The sequence below is a fragment of the Dendrobium catenatum genome, unplaced genomic scaffold (genome assembly GCF_001605985.2).
Source record: "Dendrobium catenatum unplaced genomic scaffold, ASM160598v2 fragScaff_scaffold_1313, whole genome shotgun sequence".
Taxonomy (NCBI): Eukaryota; Viridiplantae; Streptophyta; class Magnoliopsida; order Asparagales; family Orchidaceae; genus Dendrobium; species Dendrobium catenatum.
The window spans coordinates 338,301-358,893 of NW_021319775.1; the positions used below are offsets into that span (position 1 = coordinate 338,301).

Consider the following 20,593-nt stretch of genomic DNA (forward strand, 5'->3'; position numbering starts at 1 on the left):
ATAACTTAGCATTTATCAAACACAATGATCATGTACATCATCATATTAAAAAATAGCTTTGGATATATGACATGTTTCATATATACATTATAATATTATCCTTACTAGAGGATATGATAATATTGATTACATGCTATTATATAATTATTCATGCTTCTTCTATTGACCATACTTTATGTAACAATGCATTGACATTTATGTTTTAATAAATATGAGTTATTTATTAAACTCAATAGTTGTTAACTTTTGTGGACTATTACCACATGAGCATATTTTTTCAACAATGATTGTGCATTCAGCATTTTCAAAATTTTATAGTTCTATTTGTATTTATTTTGGGTTTGGGCGGTTTGCATGTGTAGCCTTTGCTTCTAGTTTTTTTTTTTTATCTAATTGTTGTTATTCATAGTCTGTTGATGTATTGTTGTTGGATGTTATTAATTCAATTAAGTATTATTTATTTTGCTATTTTTACTATTTATATTACTCGTAGATGAACTTTCTTTTGATGAGAATAAAACATGCTTTCATTAGTTCATGCCCCTTTATTACATATGTTGTTGTAGTGGTTTATCACTTTTATGAATCCATGATATGAAAATGTAAAGAAGAGCAATTCATGTGGAAGGTATCACGAGATTTACTATGCAAAAAAGGAGAGGAGTAGTATGCGGGGAATGAATCATTCGATTAACATTATGTGCGATAGAGATAGCAGGAAAAGAAATTGTGAAACTAGTATTGTGTGTGAAGAGGATGCTGCTAGGAAGACATTTCGGTCACCAAATCAATGTGAAGAAGAATAAAGGTATGAGATCCATGCCGTGCAAAAGAGAAGTAGAGTTTATAAGAAAGGCATCTCAAGATGATTACACGTGAAGAAGAAAAAGAGTTTGTGGGAACGCATTTGAGAGCGATGAAAAATGAGGTTAGAATTAGGCTCAAATAAATGTTGGATTCATATTCAAATAAATGTTAAAATTAGGTTCTAATTAATATTTAAATTTGAACTAGCTCGACTGTTTGAAAATACTAGTGGTGTTAATTTCATTTGAAATGAATTTTTAGATGTTATTAAAAAAAAACATGCAAGTTATGAAGCATAAAAAGCTTAATTTCCCCATTTAAATGATATGTGTATAAATACCTCATCAATTTAAGATTGTTACCTAGAAGCCCGGTATCCCGCGTTTAGTTCAGTTTCACGGTTCTGAAAATTTGCCGCTCGACCGCCGAGACGGTATAGATATAAAGCGTAGTTTATGTATACTAAAAACCTAAAAATTAGCTCCGTTCCTGATAAACCCTGATGTAATCCGTGCTTACAAATGGCCGATTTGAACTCCACAACTGGTAGCGGTGATGTGCAGAAGGCTATTTGCACTATCTGCTTTGAGGACCTGAAACCCATCCTCGAGGACCTCCAAACGCTCCCCATTTGCGGCCACGTCTTCCACGAGCTCTGGTAAATTAATCGAGAACTCCAATTCGTTCTAATCCCTTATCTCTCTCGGTCGATCATTTTGTACCACTCTTCATGTTTGCCCGATTTCTTCTATTTCAGCATCCAACAATGGCTGGAGTACTGTCCGGCGGGAAAGAAGCCAACTTGTCCTGTCTGCAAGCAGTCATGCTCTCGCCATAACCTCACCCGCCTCTACTTTCAGTCCACCGGCGACTCCCCTCAGCTAAATTCATCTTTTTCAAGGCACGGTCCAGGCAATGCTGATGTCGAAACGCTGGTTGAGGAGGTGAGGAGATTGAAAATGAAGCTCGCGGCCGTGAACACCACGTTCGAGAACCAGCAGGCGCTTCTCAAGAAACTAGATGAGGAGGTACAGAAAGTACTGCCATTCGTTTTCGTCTTTCGAAGATTTTCACCGCTTAATTACAGAAAACCAAAAGAAAACTCAACCGAAGAGACCAGGGCTCAGATATAATACATGATATAATACATGAGGAGGTAAAATTTCTATTTGGTTTCATAGAAGATTGAGGGATGGGAAAGAAAGCACGTAAGTTAAAGATAATGGAAGCTAAATTTCAGGTATATCCTGTTGCAGAGAAGCATACCCCCTAACTCAACACTTCTTCAGCTAACTCTCTCTGCCTGTCTATTTTATTAATAAATAAACTCAAGCGGAGAGAGCAATCTGAATGTGAAAGAAGAGCAGCAGCCAGCGGAAACGCAGGAAGAAGAAAGAGGAAAAATGTATTCTAGTATATCCAAAGTAGATACAAATATCAAGTATATATAGAAATACAATGGGCTCATAAAATAAATAAGACACGTCACAGCTGATGTGTACTATTCACTAACATGCTCCCTCAAATTAATCATTCATTGCGGCAAAGTTCATTAAAGCGAACAAGAGAGAAAGCTTTGGTTAAGATATCTGCAATCTGATCCTTTGATGCAATGTGAGTGATAGTGATTTCTCCTGAGTTGAGATGTTGATGGATGAAGTGGTAGTCGATCTCAATATGCTTTGTTCTAGCATGGAAGACACGACTCTTTGCTACAACAATGGGCGAGATGTTGTCGCAGTGGATGATTGTTGGAGAGCTTTGGGTGATCTGAAGTTTGGCAACTAGGCGACGAAGCCAGATGACATCCGAAGTGGTCGAGGAGAGCGATATGTACTCAGCTTCTGTTGAGGACTTTGCAAACGCGATCTACTTCTTTACTGACCATGAAATGAGATTAGTACCCAAGAATGTGTAAAAGCCGGAGATGGATTTTTGATATGTTGAATATGATGCCCAATCTGCATCGGTGTATATGCGGAGTTGTAGGTCTCCAGTAGTTAGTGGTAGACCAAAGTGCAAAGCGCCTTTGATGTAGCATAGGAGTCGTTTGAGAGCTTGAAAGTCTTGGATTGTAGGTTTTTGCATATGTTGACAGATGAAGTTGGTAGCAACAGCAATGTCTGGTTGAGTAATTGATAGGTATTGGAGTGACCCGACGAGTTTACGATAGAGTGTAGGATCTTGAAATAATTGATTGTTGCTGAATTGATGTTTAGACTTTGGAGTGATAGGTGTAGGTGCTGACTTGCAATCAAAGAACCCAACATCTTGAAGTAGTTTGGTTGCATAATGTTGTTGGGTAGGAAGAAGCCAGAGTTTATTTGGAGGTGTATGCCGAGGAAAAGGGAAACTTGTCCGAGTTGTTTGAGTGCAAATTGTGAGTGTAGTTGCTTGAGAAGAGATTGAATTGCGGTGGAATCGTTACCTGTGACAAAAATATTATCGACATAGATTAGCATGTAAATTTGAGTGTGATTGCGATGAAGTATAAGTAGGGAGGGGTTGGAGCTACTGAACTCGAAACCAAAGGTTTGTAGATAGCTGGTGAGCTTCTGAAACCATTGCCGAGGTGTTTGTTTGAGCCCGTAGAGCGATTTGTGTAGTTTGCAGACGGAGTTGGGAGAGTGAGGGTACACGAATCCTAGAGGCTGGCACATTTATATATCATCCGAAAGATCACTGTGAAGAAATGCGTTAGGACATCCAATTGGAGCATTGGCCATTGCCGATGGAGAGCGAGAGTGAGAAGGATAAGGATGTTGGGCATTTTTGCTACATGGTTGAAAGTTTTAGTGTAATTTACGCCGAATTGTTGATTATAGCCTTGTGAAACTAGGCGTGCTTTATAGCGATCCACTTGACCATTAGGAAGATATTTGGTTTTAAAGGTCCATTTGTAGCCGAGAACAGTTTGTTGGGTGGAGGAGGCAAAAGCGACTAGGTGCATTATTTTTAAAGAGCTATAAATTCCATTGACATGGCGGTGCACCAATGTTTGAATTTGGTAGCTTGAGAGTATGTGGTTGGTGTAGATTGAGGCTGAGTGGTGCTTAAAAGAGTAAAGATTTGTTTGGATTTGGAAATGCCTGATTTTAGTCTTGTTTGCATTGGGTGAGTTGGAATAGGGGATAAATGAGTCGTGGAAGGATGTGAAGTGGTGGAAGGAGTCGTGTGAGAGTTGCTAGATGAGTGTGCGGGAGAGGGAATAAAGTTGATGGGAGAAGTGGCCTCGGTTGGGGAAGAGGTCATTTGAGGAGATTTTGTGGTAAGGGAGGGAATTAGGAGGAGTGGGGAGATAGGTGTATTGCTTGACGGAGGTAGAGTTTTGGAGGTAGTATTAGAGACTTTATATGGAAAAAGATGTTCATGAAAAACTACATGCCTGGAGATATGGATTTTGCCAGAGAGTATGTTGAAGCATTTGTATCCTTTGTGAATGGACGAATAACCTCTAAAGATACATTCTTGGCAGCGAGGTGAGAGTTTATCATAGGTATATGGTTGTAACCAAGGATAACAGAGACAACCAAAGGTGCTAAGATGGGAGTATGTAGGAGGTGTGCCATGGAGTCTTTGATACGGAGTTTGGAGAAAATTAGGTTTGGATGGAAGACGATTGATAAGATAATTGGCAGTTGATAGAGCTTCTGCCTAGAATTTGTTTGGAAGATTGGGTGCTTGTAAAAGTGTGCGAGTGAGATCGAGTAGATGTCTGTGCTTGTGCTCAGCTAAACCGTTCTGTTCATGGGTATGGGGGCAACTGATTTGATGACTTATTCCTTGTTCTTGGAGAAATGTTTTGAAAGTGTTACTTGTAAATTCACCTCCATCGTCAGATCGAAAGATTTAGGAGTAGAGTGAAATTGGTTCTTGACAAGATTACAAAAGAATTTAAATTTTGTAAATGTCTCCTGTTTATAGTGCATGAGATATAACCATGAGAAACGAGTAAAGTCATCGATAAATAAACCCGTCTAATGACTATTGTGGAGCAGGGCCCCAGACATCAGAATGAATGAGATTAAATGGAGAGGATGACAATGTAATGCTTTTATTAAATGATAGTTTGAGGCTTTTGGCCACATTACAAGATGTACAAATATATGACGAAGATACATAACCAATTTCAGGAAATCTTTCAGGGCTTGTCCTTTCACAACATGCAAGGAAATAAATGTAATGTGAAACTGTAGCAGAATCATCGACCATTAAGCTAATCTTCTTGATAGTGTTAGACGGGTCATTAGATATTACAACTGATTTACTCTAAAAATTAGAATTACTGTATGAGATAACATGTAGTGCCTTAGCTTCTAAGCATTGAAGATTAAGGCTAAAAATTATTTCTAAATAGTAGGATACTTTTATTCAGTTGGTAGCAATCTTCTGCTTAGGTAATAAAGCACGTTCTCTTTTCCTTCCTCATTAACTTGAGTTAAGAAGATGCCAGGATATTCATTTAAGACTGTTATATACAAGATTAATGGTTTCCCTGAGATAGAAGCAACCAAAACTGGAGGATTCATCAAATAATGTTTTATACTTTCAAAAGCCTTCTGACATTTGTCGTCCCATTGTAAATGAACATCTTTCTTACACAAGGTTGCAAATGATTGACATCTTTTAAATAGGTTTGATATAATTCTTCTAAGATATGCTAAAATAGTCTTATGATGCACCGACACTTATTCTCAAAGAGGCGTGCAGTGTCTGACATGTATCTGACACGACACATGTCCAACACACCTTCAACACGTGTTGGAATTTGGAAATGCCGAAAACGCGTCTGATTAAAAAATATTAAACGTAAATTGGACACGTGTGTTTTAAATATTTTATGAATTTTTTAATATAATTTCTTATATTTAAAAAAATTATTTATTTAAAACATAATAACTAAATTTATTATTTCCTCTCCATAGCAATAAATTAATTGCTCGCACTCAATACCCCATTCATCGAATATTTTCATTTTCATTTCTCTTTGGTGAGTCGCGGCTTTGGTTTTAAAACAATGCCCCAATGTCATCTCTAACATCAATGTTTGACGTTGTTACAACATCGATATTTCAAAACCATCTCAACATCAAAGTCTGATATTGTCTTGACATTGATGCTCGATGCTAATAATTTCTACACCCATAACTTGACAGCTCATTTTTGTGTGACATTATCTTAATATCGACGACCACCGCCCTCTCAATATTGACGATAGATGCCCTCTCGACATTGACGCTTGATACTTAGTATATAACATCAATGCCCGACTCTCGACAACATTGTCGTCTCCTCTTTTGATGCCTGATACATGACATTGACGACCGACTCTCGATATCATAATATTAATCATGTTAATTATAGTTAAATGTCTTATTATTTCTAAATTATTTTTAATATTATACTTATTCAATTTTTATACACTATTTAAAATATAAAAATAATAATATTGTGTTCAACCCATGTTCGTGTCTTATATTTTCAATAATTGAAGTGCCTTGTGTCTGTGTCGTGTCGTATCCATATCGCCGTGTCTGTGTCTGTGCATCATATCAAAAATCTTAGAAAGATCTCAATTGAGTGAGGCTTCAAGGTGATGGCATTTTTAGGATTGCCTTAATTTAATATAGTTTATTTTTATTTTGTGGTATCTTACAACGAAACCTAAAACTTTCCTGAAGTAATAATAAAAGCACATCCCATAGGGTTTATTTTAATATTATACTGATAGTTGTTAAAAAACAATTCTCAGGCCGTTTAAATGTTCCATTTCAAAACTTTTAACGAATCGACATAACACTCCATGTGTTAGTTGATAAGTTTGACAAAAATACTCATCATTTCCCACTGGTATGTTGCACTAGCATTCTTTAGTATGAAGGACATAACCTTATAGCAGTAGACTCTTGTTAGTATTCTAAATACTAAATATTTTCATCTTTAGGAGCCATTTTAATCTAATCGTTATCAGATGAATCGTCCATGCGAGGAAGCAATATTAATAACGAGTTTTGATATGGGCAATATAAACTAATCTTTAGGAAATGCTTTATTTAGATCTCTGTATAACCAATAAATTAGTTTGAGTTTAGGTGCAATCATTTAGTTCGGTTATAGAGTATGTTAAGTGAGTTTGATATTTTTGCACAATGTCATCACATTTTATACATATAGACAGTGTTTTACATTTGCATAAGAATCCAATTTTTCATGAAAGAACAAAAACACGTGGATGTCTGTTTTCATTTCATTTATGACAGGGTAAATTTAGGTGCAATCAAGCTTATAAAAGTTTCAACAGATGATAATCTAGCAGACATTGCGACCAAGGCCGTTCCTTTAAGTTAATTTAGACATTAATGGTTTTATGAGTGTGAAAATAGAGAAGAGTTTCTCTTGTTTCTCTCTACTAGGAATTTGCTTCAAGGGAGAGAGGAAATCGACATCGTTGATTGTATGTTCGGTCCACTCAGTTCGATGCTTAGTTTCTTTGTAAGATCTCTTCTGTTGCATGCTTTAATTGTAAACTTGAATCTCATTTATATCTTTCTTTACAAGTTCTTTGAAGAAAGATTGACAAGTTCTTTGAAGAAAGATTGACAAGTTTTGAGTATTCGGTTCTTGTTTTTCTTTTGCTTGTTGTTGGAAATCCGTATTCCAAAGATTCTGATTAAATCACCTGTATTTGTTATTCACAGTCTTAATAAAATAGTTAAGATTGAGGTTGCTCTGTGGATGCAAGTTCTTCGGAACTTGAACCACATAAATCTATTGTTCTTTGGGTTATTCTTTCTTGGGACTTTGGTGTGCTAAATATTCATGTGTAGTTTCATTATAGCATCTGTTATGATATAGATAGATTGTGGTAGTTTTTTGAAAGTTTTGGCAGAGAGAATTATTTGTCTCTTGCGTTGTTGATGCAAAAACATACATGTGTTAATATTGTCTAAGTTTTTCAATTTATCTTTCTATTTACTGTTTTTAAAATTTTGAATGACAAATTGCAAATGATTTTTTGACTAAAAGCAATATGTCTCAGTTTATTTCCGCTGCATTTATCTTATTGATACATCATCTATTTATCATTTTGTATTACCAAAATAACAAAAATCTCATTTTCAATACATTATATTAATATGCTTTCCCATCATCAATCTATCTTTCTTAATTTTGATAGACATCCACTTTAATATTATTATTTTAGCATTGCTCAACTTTTCTAATTTTTTAAATGTACGAACCACTTAGTGCTCATTTGGTTGCTTGAATTTAAAAAATAATTATATATATAATTATTTAATCTATGATGCAAATAGATAATATTTAAAGGATAAATGACAAATAATGGTTATAAGAACGATATAATGCTTCAACACTTCTTTCTTTTTCAGTTAAAGAATTTAAAGGATAAATGACAAATAATGGATTATAAAAACGATATAATGCTTCAGCACTTCTTTCTTTTTCAGTTAAAGAAGTGCTGCATGGATAGATTAATAGGGAAAGGAAGCGGCACCGGTTTTCATATCTATATCACCAATAACAAAAAGTGCACTTCTGTAGTTTAAAAATTCTATAATTTTCATTTTCAAAATGATTTTTGTATAATTGAAATGTGTTAAAGATAATTTCCATTTCTCAATAGTGGTAATCACTTTGAACGCACTTTCTCATGCTTGCTCGTTCATATGATTATTTGTGCCTTCTTTCCCTCATCTAAAGAGAACAGTTTATTGTACCAAGCTCTCTGCTTGGAAACAGTTTGCAAAAGAAGAGGAGCTTAGGAAGGAGGAAATTAAGAAAGAGAAGGAGTACAACGAGCAGCTTCTTTATATGAAAATGGAGGTTAATGCCACTTTCCTGCACAATATAATCTTGTTGACATGCAGTTTAGTCGTCATGCATAGTTTTGAATTGATTTTTTTTTTTTTTTTAGGAACTATCAATGAAAACAGTAGAGATTGCTAAGCTACAAGAGAGGGGCTTGGCATTGGCTAAGGAACTTGCTACCCTAAAATTGTAAACACGGTTATCAAATGCGCAACATTAGTTTGGTGAACCTTGTATAGGATTTCCTTCATGTTAGTTGACATTTAAGATCTGTATTGGTGCTTTCTGTTTTACTCTTCAGGGCAACTGACCTGAACCTAGAGGAAGAAGACATGGTGAGGCTTGCTTCTATTGGCCATGGAAGTAACATAGAGAATGCTTTAGATGTTTTGAAGAAGTCACTTGCTCTACGCAACAAGTAGGTTATGAAGAAGATTAAAATAATTGCTTCATCCTATCTAGTTTCCTTACACTTACGAATTGATTATTTGATTGTTTTGAAGTAATTTATTGTGTAAAATATTTATTTTCCTTATATAGGCCTGATGCATCAAGTCATGTGCTATAAAGCCGAAGATTGGCTTCCTAGTAGGAATATTAGATAATCATCATAGTTCTGGATACATATGCGAACATTCTTGATAAGTGGTTCAGGCATTTTGTTTTGCATGATTATAATCAGTATTAGCCTTATGTTAACTGTTTGTGTTTCTGCTTTATGAATCCTAATTCTTCCGAAGCATGAAAGCTTTCATTTTTTATGGGATGCAACAGCTAACATTGCTTACTTTAAAGTGATTTGTGAGCATGACTTTTAATTGAGAACAATCTTGACATTAAGGAAGCCTTTAAGGTTACTTCTGTTTTTTCCCCCCTTAAATCTTGGTTGTAATGCAGCTTTAGAAATTAAAGTTCATATTAAGTTAGGGATAAATGATTTCCTTATATTAAGAATTTTTTTCTGAAAATAGTTGAGTAGAGAATTTGTTACTTTTGCTTGTATTTCAATAAATATGGTTATTTTTATCTTGATAGTACTTTCTTTTGAGTTCTATTCTTTCCTGTATTGGGAATTTGATGTTTTGTCAAGTGCAGGCCTTGCGATAGTCTAATCTTGTGTCAAAGTACGTAAGATAATAAACGATTCCTTTTTTCTAAACTCTCTTTGTAACCTAAGCTTTTGAAAGTTTGAGCCATTGCTTTTTAACTTTCCTGAACAATGCTCTTTGATAGCTGTTCATTTGGTGGACTAAATTTGTGGTCATAACACAAGAAACTCTATTTCGTATTATTTTAAATGAATAGATTTGAACTTGAGATCTGCTACACAAGTATGCTGCTTCCATTAGACCTGGATTATCTCTTCTCTATAGTTCTGGTTCAAGCAGCTCAATTGTACATATATTCTCTTGCATTGAAAATCTCGAGCCAGTTCATTTGCTCAACAGTTTAAAAGTCGATTCCCATGTGTTCTTGCAACATAAAATTTGCAACTGTATTAAGCATGAGATTTGCCCATTAAAGACTGCTTTACCATAGGACCACAATTGTGCAGGTCTGGCTCTAGCATCTACAATGTATCTTTTCTCTTTTATCAGAAGTTTTTATATTAAGTTGTAATCGTGGAACTCAATCTCCTAAAGCTACGGGAAGGCTCAGCTGGAGCATAACGCTTTAACTGTCACAATTTTATTCTTTGTTATCCGAAATTTGTGCTCATTGAGGGACTAGGCCGATACATACTAACAAATTGTACATTCAGAAAAGAAATTGTCCGACATTTCAGTATTAGGTTTATTGAATTTTAGGAGAGAATAGTTTTTAAAGAAGTTTTATGTTTTTCATCCCATTATAAATATTTAGTACAAGCTCTGTAAAAAAATTCTCTTGGTCGGGTTGGCTGTAAAGAAGGATTGCATAAATATCATAAATGAATTCACCACTTTGATTTACAATATGCAGGAATTACAATTATATATTTAATTTTATGTGAAGTGGGATTAGAATTAGAAGGCTTCAAAATGTGGATATGTGTATTTATTTCAGGACTGTATTTTATTACTGCCCGTTATGTGTGATAAAATTTACTATATCTATATAATCAATTACAATTATATATTTAATTAGGTAATTTATAAAATAATTAAGAATGCTATGGCTAATTCTTAATTATTCAAATTATATAAATCACTTAAAAGACATTAAATTTTATGCTCAAATATTTACTTTGGGCGATCAAGTCATTAATAAGAGTACATATTTTAGCTATATTGGGTCTATTGTTTAAAATGATGGTGGAATAGATGGGGATATTATTAGTATAATTCAAGTTGGGTGGTTAAAGTGGAGGAATGCATCGGGCTTGTTGTGTGATAGAAAAGCCCCCCTCAAACTTAAGGGAAATTTCTATACGATTGTGGTGACGCCTGCAATGATTTATGGTGTGGAACGATGACAATTAAAAGAGAAGCATAATATTAATTTAAGTGTTGCAGATATGAGGATGCTTAGGTGGATGAGGGGCTTTACTCTTAGAAATAGGATATGAAATGAGCATATACGTGAAGAGGTTGGAGTAGCTGTAGTGGAAGATAAGATTAGAGAGAGTTGCCTTAGATAGTTTGGTCACATAAAATGACGGCCTCTTCATGACCCGATTATGAAAGTAGATGTATTTGATTTGGCTTATATTAAGAAAGGTAGAGGTATGCCTAAAAGGACTTGGTTAGAAAATATTAGAAATGACATTTCTTTATTAGATTTAAATGAGAATTTGACTCTAAACATAACACAGGAAAAAAAAAAGATTCATGTAGCCGACCTCACGTAGTGGGATAATGACTTGATGTTGATGTTGTTGTTGTAGATTATATGTATAATTATAAAATTTATATATACATAAATCAACATACTTAAGCACAAAATTGAATTTAATTAATCTATCATACAATTACTAAAATGATAAAATCATTTTACAAATTAAATGATCTAATAAGTTATGCCAAACCATACAATTAGTTGTTCGTATATATACCATAGGGAATTAATTTTCATCAACAATTAGCATACATTCCATATTAAGTGAGAGAAAACTTTGATCTCCCATTATAGATGTCTTGTATGCATAGAAATTTTTTATATGCATAAATTTTATAATGGCCTATAAAAAACTAGGAAGTAGAAGAAGCTATTTGAATTTTTTGACTGAATTTAATGCAATGTGTTGAAGTAAATATAGACTTCTTTAAAACATCTTTTGATGAAAATATATATCAAAGCTATTTAAAAATAAATGTGTCATTGCTAACTGGTTCTACTGAAAGGACACATCATATACAAAATATAAATAAAGGATTATTGATAATTGTTCTTAGTGTTTGAGTCTTTGTATGAAAGCTTGATGTTGCATTGCATGTTCATGCTAAGGCCGCATGTTTTCTATATTTGGGAAAGCATCTAGTTGTTTTGTCATGAACGGTAATATCGTTTAGTTTATCCATCAACGAGGATTAGGAGGGCTGGAGCCTGGAGGGCGATGCCATTTGGTTTCACCCAAGTCCTTGCACGGTTAGGGCATAGGTGCTTTGCTTAAACTAAGAGTTGATTGGCCCAAATTTAAGCCTAAATTGATGAGTTAACAGGGATATTTTAGCGATATTAGCATGTAAAAAAAGCATTATTGAAATTAATTTAAGTGTTCAGAACATTTTTATCAGTATATCAACCTTATCTATTGATAATTCGCTGCGTCTCTTCCTTAGAAGCCTTTCTTGATCAGCATTTGCTTAAAAACTATAAAATAATTTGGAATCAGAGATGCATGTTACTTTATCCCTGGTTTACTCACTTTGCCAGAATATACACGTGACTTCCAAGTTTTTTTACTTATTGGTTCCCTTTTTCCTTTATATATTTTGCATTCATTCTCTTTCATTTGTTAATGCGCAAACTGACGTGGCGATGCCATTCACATTGACTAAGATTTCTGTGACTTTTGGGTGAAGTAGGAGTTATAAGGATCTGATGATCCAATGCAACATTCTCGGACGGTCAGAAACTCGCTCTTGCAAGAAGCTAGATAAGGCTAGAGAAAAGATAAATAAATTGAAAGTACGTATTATGTCTTCATTTTTCATACCTCTACATGATATTTCCTTTGCACTTGTTTGGATAATTTCTGTTTACCAATATTTCAGATAAGATTGCAAGAAGTGGAGAAGGCTCTCGAAGAAAAGGAAAATGAAGATCTCAGAGACTTTAAAGATTCTAGAAGATTAAAACGAGTCAATTTGAGTTATACACAGCAAAATGTATGCTGTCCTACAATTAAGGATCAACCTGTGTGGCAGTACGCAACGGAAAATTCAGATCACATAACCTTGTCTAGCAATGGCCTTGATCAGTTTTGTAGAACCGAAAGAACTGAACTTAAAAAAATATCATCTCCTCTAGCCTATGAGAGAAGTAACCATGCAGTTGATCGGAATATGGATTCTTATAATCTGATGCTGATTCCGGACTCTAATAGGCATCCAGCTCTTGCAGTCAAGTGTGAGAATGGACAAGCTGACCAAGATGCACAACCTATCTCAGGAATAAGATCTAATTTTATGCAGAATGCTAATGCCTATGCTTATACAAAGGTTAGTGATGGTGCTGCTTATTATAAGTTCGGGGATGATTCAAAAGATGGTGAGGAGGGTTCTTCAGTAGTCATTAAGAAGAAAGTAACCCATCGTAACATTAGCATGGTCACTACAGAGAAGATTCTTATGGATGACATACAGAAGGAAGTGCCTTACCTTGCAGATCAAAGTGAAGCTGCCGCTTGCGTCTCCCCAGCTTGCTTAGGTGAGTCTCTTTTTCTCGTCTGTGCTTTTTGGAGATATTGAAAGGGTTTTAACAATATATTGGAAAACTTGTAAACAATAAAAAGGTTTAGTACTTCTCAAAAGTCTTATTTATGATCACGAACTTAGCTTTGTTTGAATCAGCTTGGTGGTCCTTGAATGATATTTGGTATACATCAAGTTCTACAACTTAAGAAAATACTTGTTAGACGTTGAACATTATGTATTCTTATTTTTTGTATGTTTGAGGAATGCTGTGCCTTAGTGAAGCTCTCTTATCAGCTGGATCACTTCTCCAGCCCGAAACCAATGATCAGAAACAAATAAATCTTTGCAGTCCTTGTGTTTCAAAGAGCATAAATCTTCTCTGTTTAATAGAACATTGTTTAACTAACATTGGTAAAGTGATTTTTTTTTTAATGAAGACCAGCTTTTATTCAATTATATATATATATATATATATATATATATATCAGCCTTCCATGTAATCTTAGACATAGGAAATATTTGTCATTCTATAATTATTTTTATTGTTAATCATTGCTTCATTATAGATATATTTAACAAATTTTAGATATCTTTAAAATATATCTTTTTTCAGTCTCCATAAAATCAATTTTCATCGTACTTTTTCTCTTAACTTTATTATAGTACTTGGTTATATGCCTTTTTATGATTAATAGCATATATGAAAATTTCTTTCCAGAAACTATTGGAATTTGATTTTGCAAAAATGATATTTTCATTTTTATTTGTTCTGTTCATCTTTAAGTTAAATCATAATCTCTTTACTCTTAATACACTTGATCAAAATCTCTAGTTATTTTTTGTTTCTTTGATTATATATATAAACTTTTTTTGTCCTATATACCTAGCTTATTGTATAAATTATTAGTTTTAAATTTTATTTTGCCTACTAGAAAACTTGTTGCTTCTTTTCTTTATGAGCTTTTGTCACTTTTACACCATTGTTGAGTTTCTTTAGTACCTAAAGCCCTAGGTTCTCTATATGAAAGTGCACGCTAAAAAAATAGAAGTGAGGCATGATTTAATCTAAGATGATATCCTAGTTTTTCTATATAAAAGAGTTGATGACAATTGCTTTATTCACCCTTGGGATGTCTTCTTAAATGATATTTGTTGGTCCTCGAGCAATATGCTGTTGAATGTAGATTTTTTGGTTGCAAATTTTCCTTGATCCATTGAGGAGAACCATCTTGTTTGAGTGGTGAAAGAGAAACAGAGGGAAAGTAGGTGGAAGTCTATTTGTTGGATTAAATTGTTCGTGGGAGATATCCGACTTACGAGCTAGCAAGGTTAAGAGACTTGAACCCTAAAGCCTGTGGTGAATATGGAAGGAAGAAGAAGACTTTTGGGATTCGAGTATTTGACTAGCTTAATAGAACTTATAAGATGTGCTAAAAAGATCCAAAATGTGCATATTTTATTCATAGGGATTAAAAGGCTACAAGGGGGCTACACCAAATAAATAAAAAGTAAAATGATAAACAAGACCTATTATGAATGGCCCTAGACACATGTCTTGCTCTGATAGGTGCTTGATATGATCTCTTTTATTTGGTCCACTCTCTAGCCTTAGGATGAGTTACCTTTTATTGAGTGTTTGTTGATGAGTTGATGAAGGAGAGTCTTTAGATGGATTGGACTATAAATACTCTCATCAACGAGATAGCGATGAGTGCTAGTCTTTAGATTGATTGGCAATGTTAGCGACCTCTTGGGCGAGGCTCTTGGGCCAGTTTTGTATGAAGTGTGAGTTCACTTGAACTATAAGGGTAGTGAATTTCATAGTTGGCTGAGCAGGAGGAAGCAAGTTTATGTCTTTCTTGGAGTGATCCTTCCCTGTGTTCAGGTTGGCGAGTTGCATTTGATGGCTCATCCACCAAGGTAATGGCAAGTCACACTGAGAGGGTGTCTCCTGCTGGAGGAACAAGTCGTCTAAGTCTAGGGGAGTCCTGTTCATAACCTTGGGGATTTCTTTGAAAGGTGTCTTTCCTAGGTTGTTTTACTTTGTTGAGTAGAATTCTTTACTGTCATGTAGCAATGGTTGAGGGGCAATCATTCTTGGACGAATCTTTGGTGTTATGGTATATTAGGTATGGGTCCTTCTATTGGAACTTAAAAATGCCTATGAAACAATTTAGAAGACTCGCATAAGTATACATTTTAGTTCTTCAATTGACTTGACTATTTGGTGTGTAAGTTATAAAAATGATAAGTGAATTAATAACGATCATTTATTATGGCTACCAAACAGTTAAAGGGAAAGTGAATATAGAATTACTACCTTATTTTTACTGTAGTCTTAGGCATCATGCTGATTCCTTATGATGATAGTGATTTGATCACACTTCTTTCTCATGTAGTGTTTGATACTTTTACCCTAAACCTAAGAGCTCTTGTGTTCTACAAGTACGAAAGAATTGACCTAGCCTAGCTAGCCATGTCGAGGGCTAGAATGGTGAGGAGGGTAGCAATTTTTCCTTTCTAAGGGTAAGAGGGTTAGGACCCCTCAGTGAGTAAGATGAAGGTTTTTAAGGCTGGTTCTCAGATCGTTCAATGATTTTCTGAGCCTGTCACCCCTTCCTTGATAGTGAAGGTTGAAGTGGGTACAGTGAAGGCCACTATCGGGTCGCCATCTAAGGCTTTGAAGCCACTAGATCCTATCACTAAATTTGAGGCAGGGTGAGTCCGGGGACAGTGGTTCTTTCCTTGAGTTTAGATGACATTCCCCTGATAGCGAGAATGGCGTGGCGAGTTCCAATTGGCTGCCCAATGGAGGTAGATGTTGCTGAATAGGTGACTTCCATTGAGGTCGGAATGACTTCAATAGGGGTTGGGTTGACTTCTTCCTCAAGGGAAGGTAAGAACAATTACTTGCCATACTTAGAACTAATTTTTTTTGGCGGTGTCTCCCTCCGCTGGTGAGCCCATTGTGTGCCTCTCCTTGAGTGAGTTGTTTGGTTACATGCTAAGTGAGTTTGAGGCATTGACATTGCTGCAATGGGCACCTAAGTTGTACACTAAGACGACTATCCTTCAAAATTACTGCTAGAAGTTCTTTCAAAATTTTTGGATAAGGTTCTCTACTGATGATCCCTCATTATTGGCCATAAGAGTGTCCTCTGCGATGACAAGATCTCTTTCCAACACGCCTATGATAAGGATCAAGTTTGTAGTGAAAGCCGAACCTATTGAGTGACTACCGAAGAATAGGAAGAGGCCCTTGCTGCCCAAGAGACCCTAATGACTAAGGAGGCGACAATACTTGTAGGGCCGTTCCGTAACACCCCATAGTCAATTTGAAAAAAAAATGTCAATATCATCTTTTAATTAATCTACCAGAGCTTCTAATAATTCATTAGTATAAATAAGTCTAGTGGAAGTAATTATAGATCATATATATCAAAATATTTTTATATTCATTCATCAAAATTTAATTTATAATAGCAAGGAGATCAATCATTACATCTATTAGTGTATCTTTCTATACTCTTGACTACAAAAAAATAAAACAAAAAATATAGAAAACAAATAAAATTAAACTTGAATCCTGATTTGTCTCACTCCATTGGATCTTGATCCCTTCCTAAAAATATGTAAAAAACTATAGGATGAGCTAACAACTTAGTAAGTTATCAGAACATACAATTGAAATCAATGCAAGATAATAAAAGTAATATGCATGTAATTATTTAATCCAAAATGCTATAAATATATAACTATGAAAATATAAAGCAGTCAATATGTACATTACATTTCATATGTGCAATGCAAATCAATACAAGTTACATATTTTATGTTCAGTGATCAATGGTCATATAAATGATCAATAGGTTCTATCATTACTGTACTTATGTCAATTACAATGCAACAAATCTACCAGGAATCTGTACATGCTTATAGTTTATATCTTTCATCTCAATTTATATGCCATTTCATATGTTATATGTATCGGTATGCCTGTCATGTATTTTATTTCTATTATATGCATATCATACAATATCAAGACACATATTATGTACTGTATCATGTATAAATGTAATATATCCAATGTAATGTATCATATATATCATATAATTCATATGTATCATATGCCATTGTATCAGTCTTATCATATACCTGTATTAGTCATGTCATGTAATATAGACATATCATATTATAACATGTCACTTAGACACTTTATCATGTATGTTGGTGTCATATGCATATGGAAGCAAGATAAGAAATTTGACCACTTGTGATATTTTTTTAGTATCCAATCTTGTAAGTCAATTTTATAGGAATGTCTCATTTATATTAGTCATATTGTCAGGAATCAATCTCATATCACAAGCCAGACAACTTTTATATAAAAAGTTGTCACTTCCCACCCGTTAGCGTATTATAGCATATTAGTCAGTTTTTTTATATCTCATTTTTCATATTACTTAAGATTATACCACACATCTTATTTAAAAAAAGATTATCGGCTCACCCTCTTGTACAAGGTAACATGTCTTTAACCAATCTGAATCAATTAATTATTTTCAACCATCCTTTCTTGCTTTACACATATTTCATATCATATAAAGTATACTAATTAGCATCATATGCACCCAATACAATTATCATTAGACTATCAGTATGCCTGTAGTATGCAAAGAAATGTATGTTTGACTAAATGACTAGTAATTGTATACATATTATGTATTTCATATTTGAAAGTAATATACTGACTCCTGATCATTTTATACTCAATATTATATTACTTATTTCAATTAAAATGACATATAAGTAAAATTATTTGGTGAAATTTCAATATAAATTAGTTAAAAATTAATAATAATAATATCTAAAACATATCAAAGTTACACCACAAAAAATCATTAAAATTAGGATTGTCAAATACGGGTCACGGGTTGAGTTCTGGTCCAACCCAACTTTGACCTGCCAAATTTTGACCTGACCTGAGTCTGGGTTTGGGTCACTTTTACGAACCCGAACCCGACCTGGTTCTAGTTCGATTCAACCCGACCCGACCCGAAATGCAATAAAAGAGCTTCAGTTTTTTTTACATCTTGATGGCAGATTTTCATCACAAAACACTTCTATATATTCTTAACCAATAATTGGCAAGTGGAAAAAATTAAATACAAGCTCATTTTTTTTTTACATAATACATAACATAGTACATTACAAATACTAAATTACATAACATAAATTATAATTTACAAACTCTAAATTACAAACTTTATAATCTAAAATTACAAGCTCAAATTACAAGTTAGAAGCCCAAATTCATAATCTTTAGTCTTCAAGTTGAATTCACTGCAAAAGACAAAATGTCTTACAAGCTTAAAAAATCTTAACCATACATAATTCTTAATTTTGATTCATGAGATTGTGCAATTAAAAAGCTTCAATAAATAGCTCAGGTAAACCCTCCAACTCATTCAACAATTAATAAAAAGTGAGCAAATATTGAATATTTGATATTTCTAAATTCTAATTATTTATTAGACTATTACCATCCAAGGAGGCATTCAATAATTTGCACTTTGCATTTAGCTTAATAGAGTTATAGAGTATTTGCTCTTCATCTAAGCCACCTGGTTGCAATAGTCTAATAGATATACCCCCAACAGCTCTCACTTTCAGTTTAGAGGGTTTCTCATCAGAGCTTAAGCTTTATTAACAATCCACGGTCCACAGCCCATAGCCCATAGAGATAGGCCAACTGGCCAACTTGATAACAATAACATCATTACAGTTACAGCAGGTCAGTAGACAACAGCCATCACATTCACTGATTCACATAGTTTGGGAAAGCCATAACAGCTTAATAAAGTTCGGGAAAATGGAAAACCTCAAAGAGTCAAAGGTGCAAACAACCATAACAGAAATCAAAAGTTCAAAACGAGTGATAACTTATAAAAACATCCAAGCATAAGTGCATTACAACTTCAAGTTCACTTAATTGTCTTTACGAACTCCATTAAAAACAGAGCTATCCCCAACTTGTCCCTGAACTTGCTAAACTGTTAAATTTAGAATATCTTCCGTCACAACTTCAAGTTTAGGATCATGTAACATTGCAACAAACATAAATATAAACATTGATATGACAATGTGAGCAGTACACCCGATATGAAAAAACTCTCCTTCACTTAGAATAGCACCACACAAATTAAGTTGATTTCTTAAGAAGTCTACGCAAACATTGTTTGAAGAAGCATTGTCCAATGTGATACTAAAAAGTTTAGAGTATATTTTTCATTCAACCAACAGAGATTGCAATTTCTCGAACAATGATATACCGTCATGAGGAGGTGGCATGAAAGAAAAACTAATGTCCTTCTTATGTAAATGCCAAGCATTATTAATAAAATGCACAGTTAAACAAATGAATCCATCAGTGTTTATTGATGTCCATAGGTCTGATGTAACAGAAACTCTGCTATTGCACTTAGATATCTGTGATCGAATATGAGAAACTTCTTTGGTGAATAATTTCTTGCAATCATTCATAACGGTATTTCTAGAATATAATTGCACATCTGGACGAAGATAGGTTAAATGTGCTTGAACACCTACCCATTCAACACATTGGAAGCGCAAATCATGCATAATGATGCAAGCAGTAAATAAATCACGAAATTCAGCTTAATCAAACTTATAATCACTCATAGAAATATATGAATTTGAGCTGGCTTGCAATATGAGTTGGCCTATATCACGCATATCCCTTCTCTTGAAATTTTGCAAGTGGCGCCTTAAGTTCCCAGTCCCATTCTTACTATCACATAGATATAATGCACCACATTTCTTACATTTGCACCTTTGTTTACCCCAAACCGAAGAAACCAACCTTCTACGCTTCTTAACTATTAATCATCATAACATGCATCATCAGATGGCTCAACCACTTTATCAGAAATGCCTACTTGCTCGTTCTCATAAAAAAAATAACTCAGGAACGGTGTTTGAATCCTCCATCTAGTGAACCAATTTAACCACATTACGCGGATAAAAAATAATGTATTACAAGTACAACAGTTACATTAGCAAGAACAACTATTTCATGTTAAACAATCACCATTTAT

The 20,593-nt window shown here is 34.2% G+C and overlaps 1 protein-coding gene across 2 annotated transcripts; it reads left to right on the forward strand.

The window, feature by feature from the left end:
- The first annotated feature begins 1,181 nt into the window (after positions 1–1,181).
- Positions 1,182–13,544, forward strand: LOC110092654 (E3 ubiquitin-protein ligase TRAIP). 2 transcript variants are annotated; one of them, XM_028699499.1, is made up of 7 exons: positions 1,182–1,465; positions 1,565–1,835; positions 8,551–8,652; positions 8,744–8,826; positions 8,939–9,055; positions 12,642–12,747; positions 12,834–13,544. In XM_028699499.1, the coding sequence occupies exons 1-7, from the start codon at positions 1,329–1,331 to the stop codon at positions 13,527–13,529; spliced, it is 1,512 nt and encodes a 503-aa protein (XP_028555332.1). In that variant the 5' UTR covers positions 1,182–1,328; the 3' UTR covers positions 13,530–13,544. The 2 variants fall into 2 exon arrangements, with proteins under 2 accessions (XP_028555332.1, XP_020672960.2); XM_020817301.2 differs by having other exon boundaries at positions 12,645–12,747.
- The last annotated feature ends 7,049 nt before the right edge of the window (positions 13,545–20,593 follow it).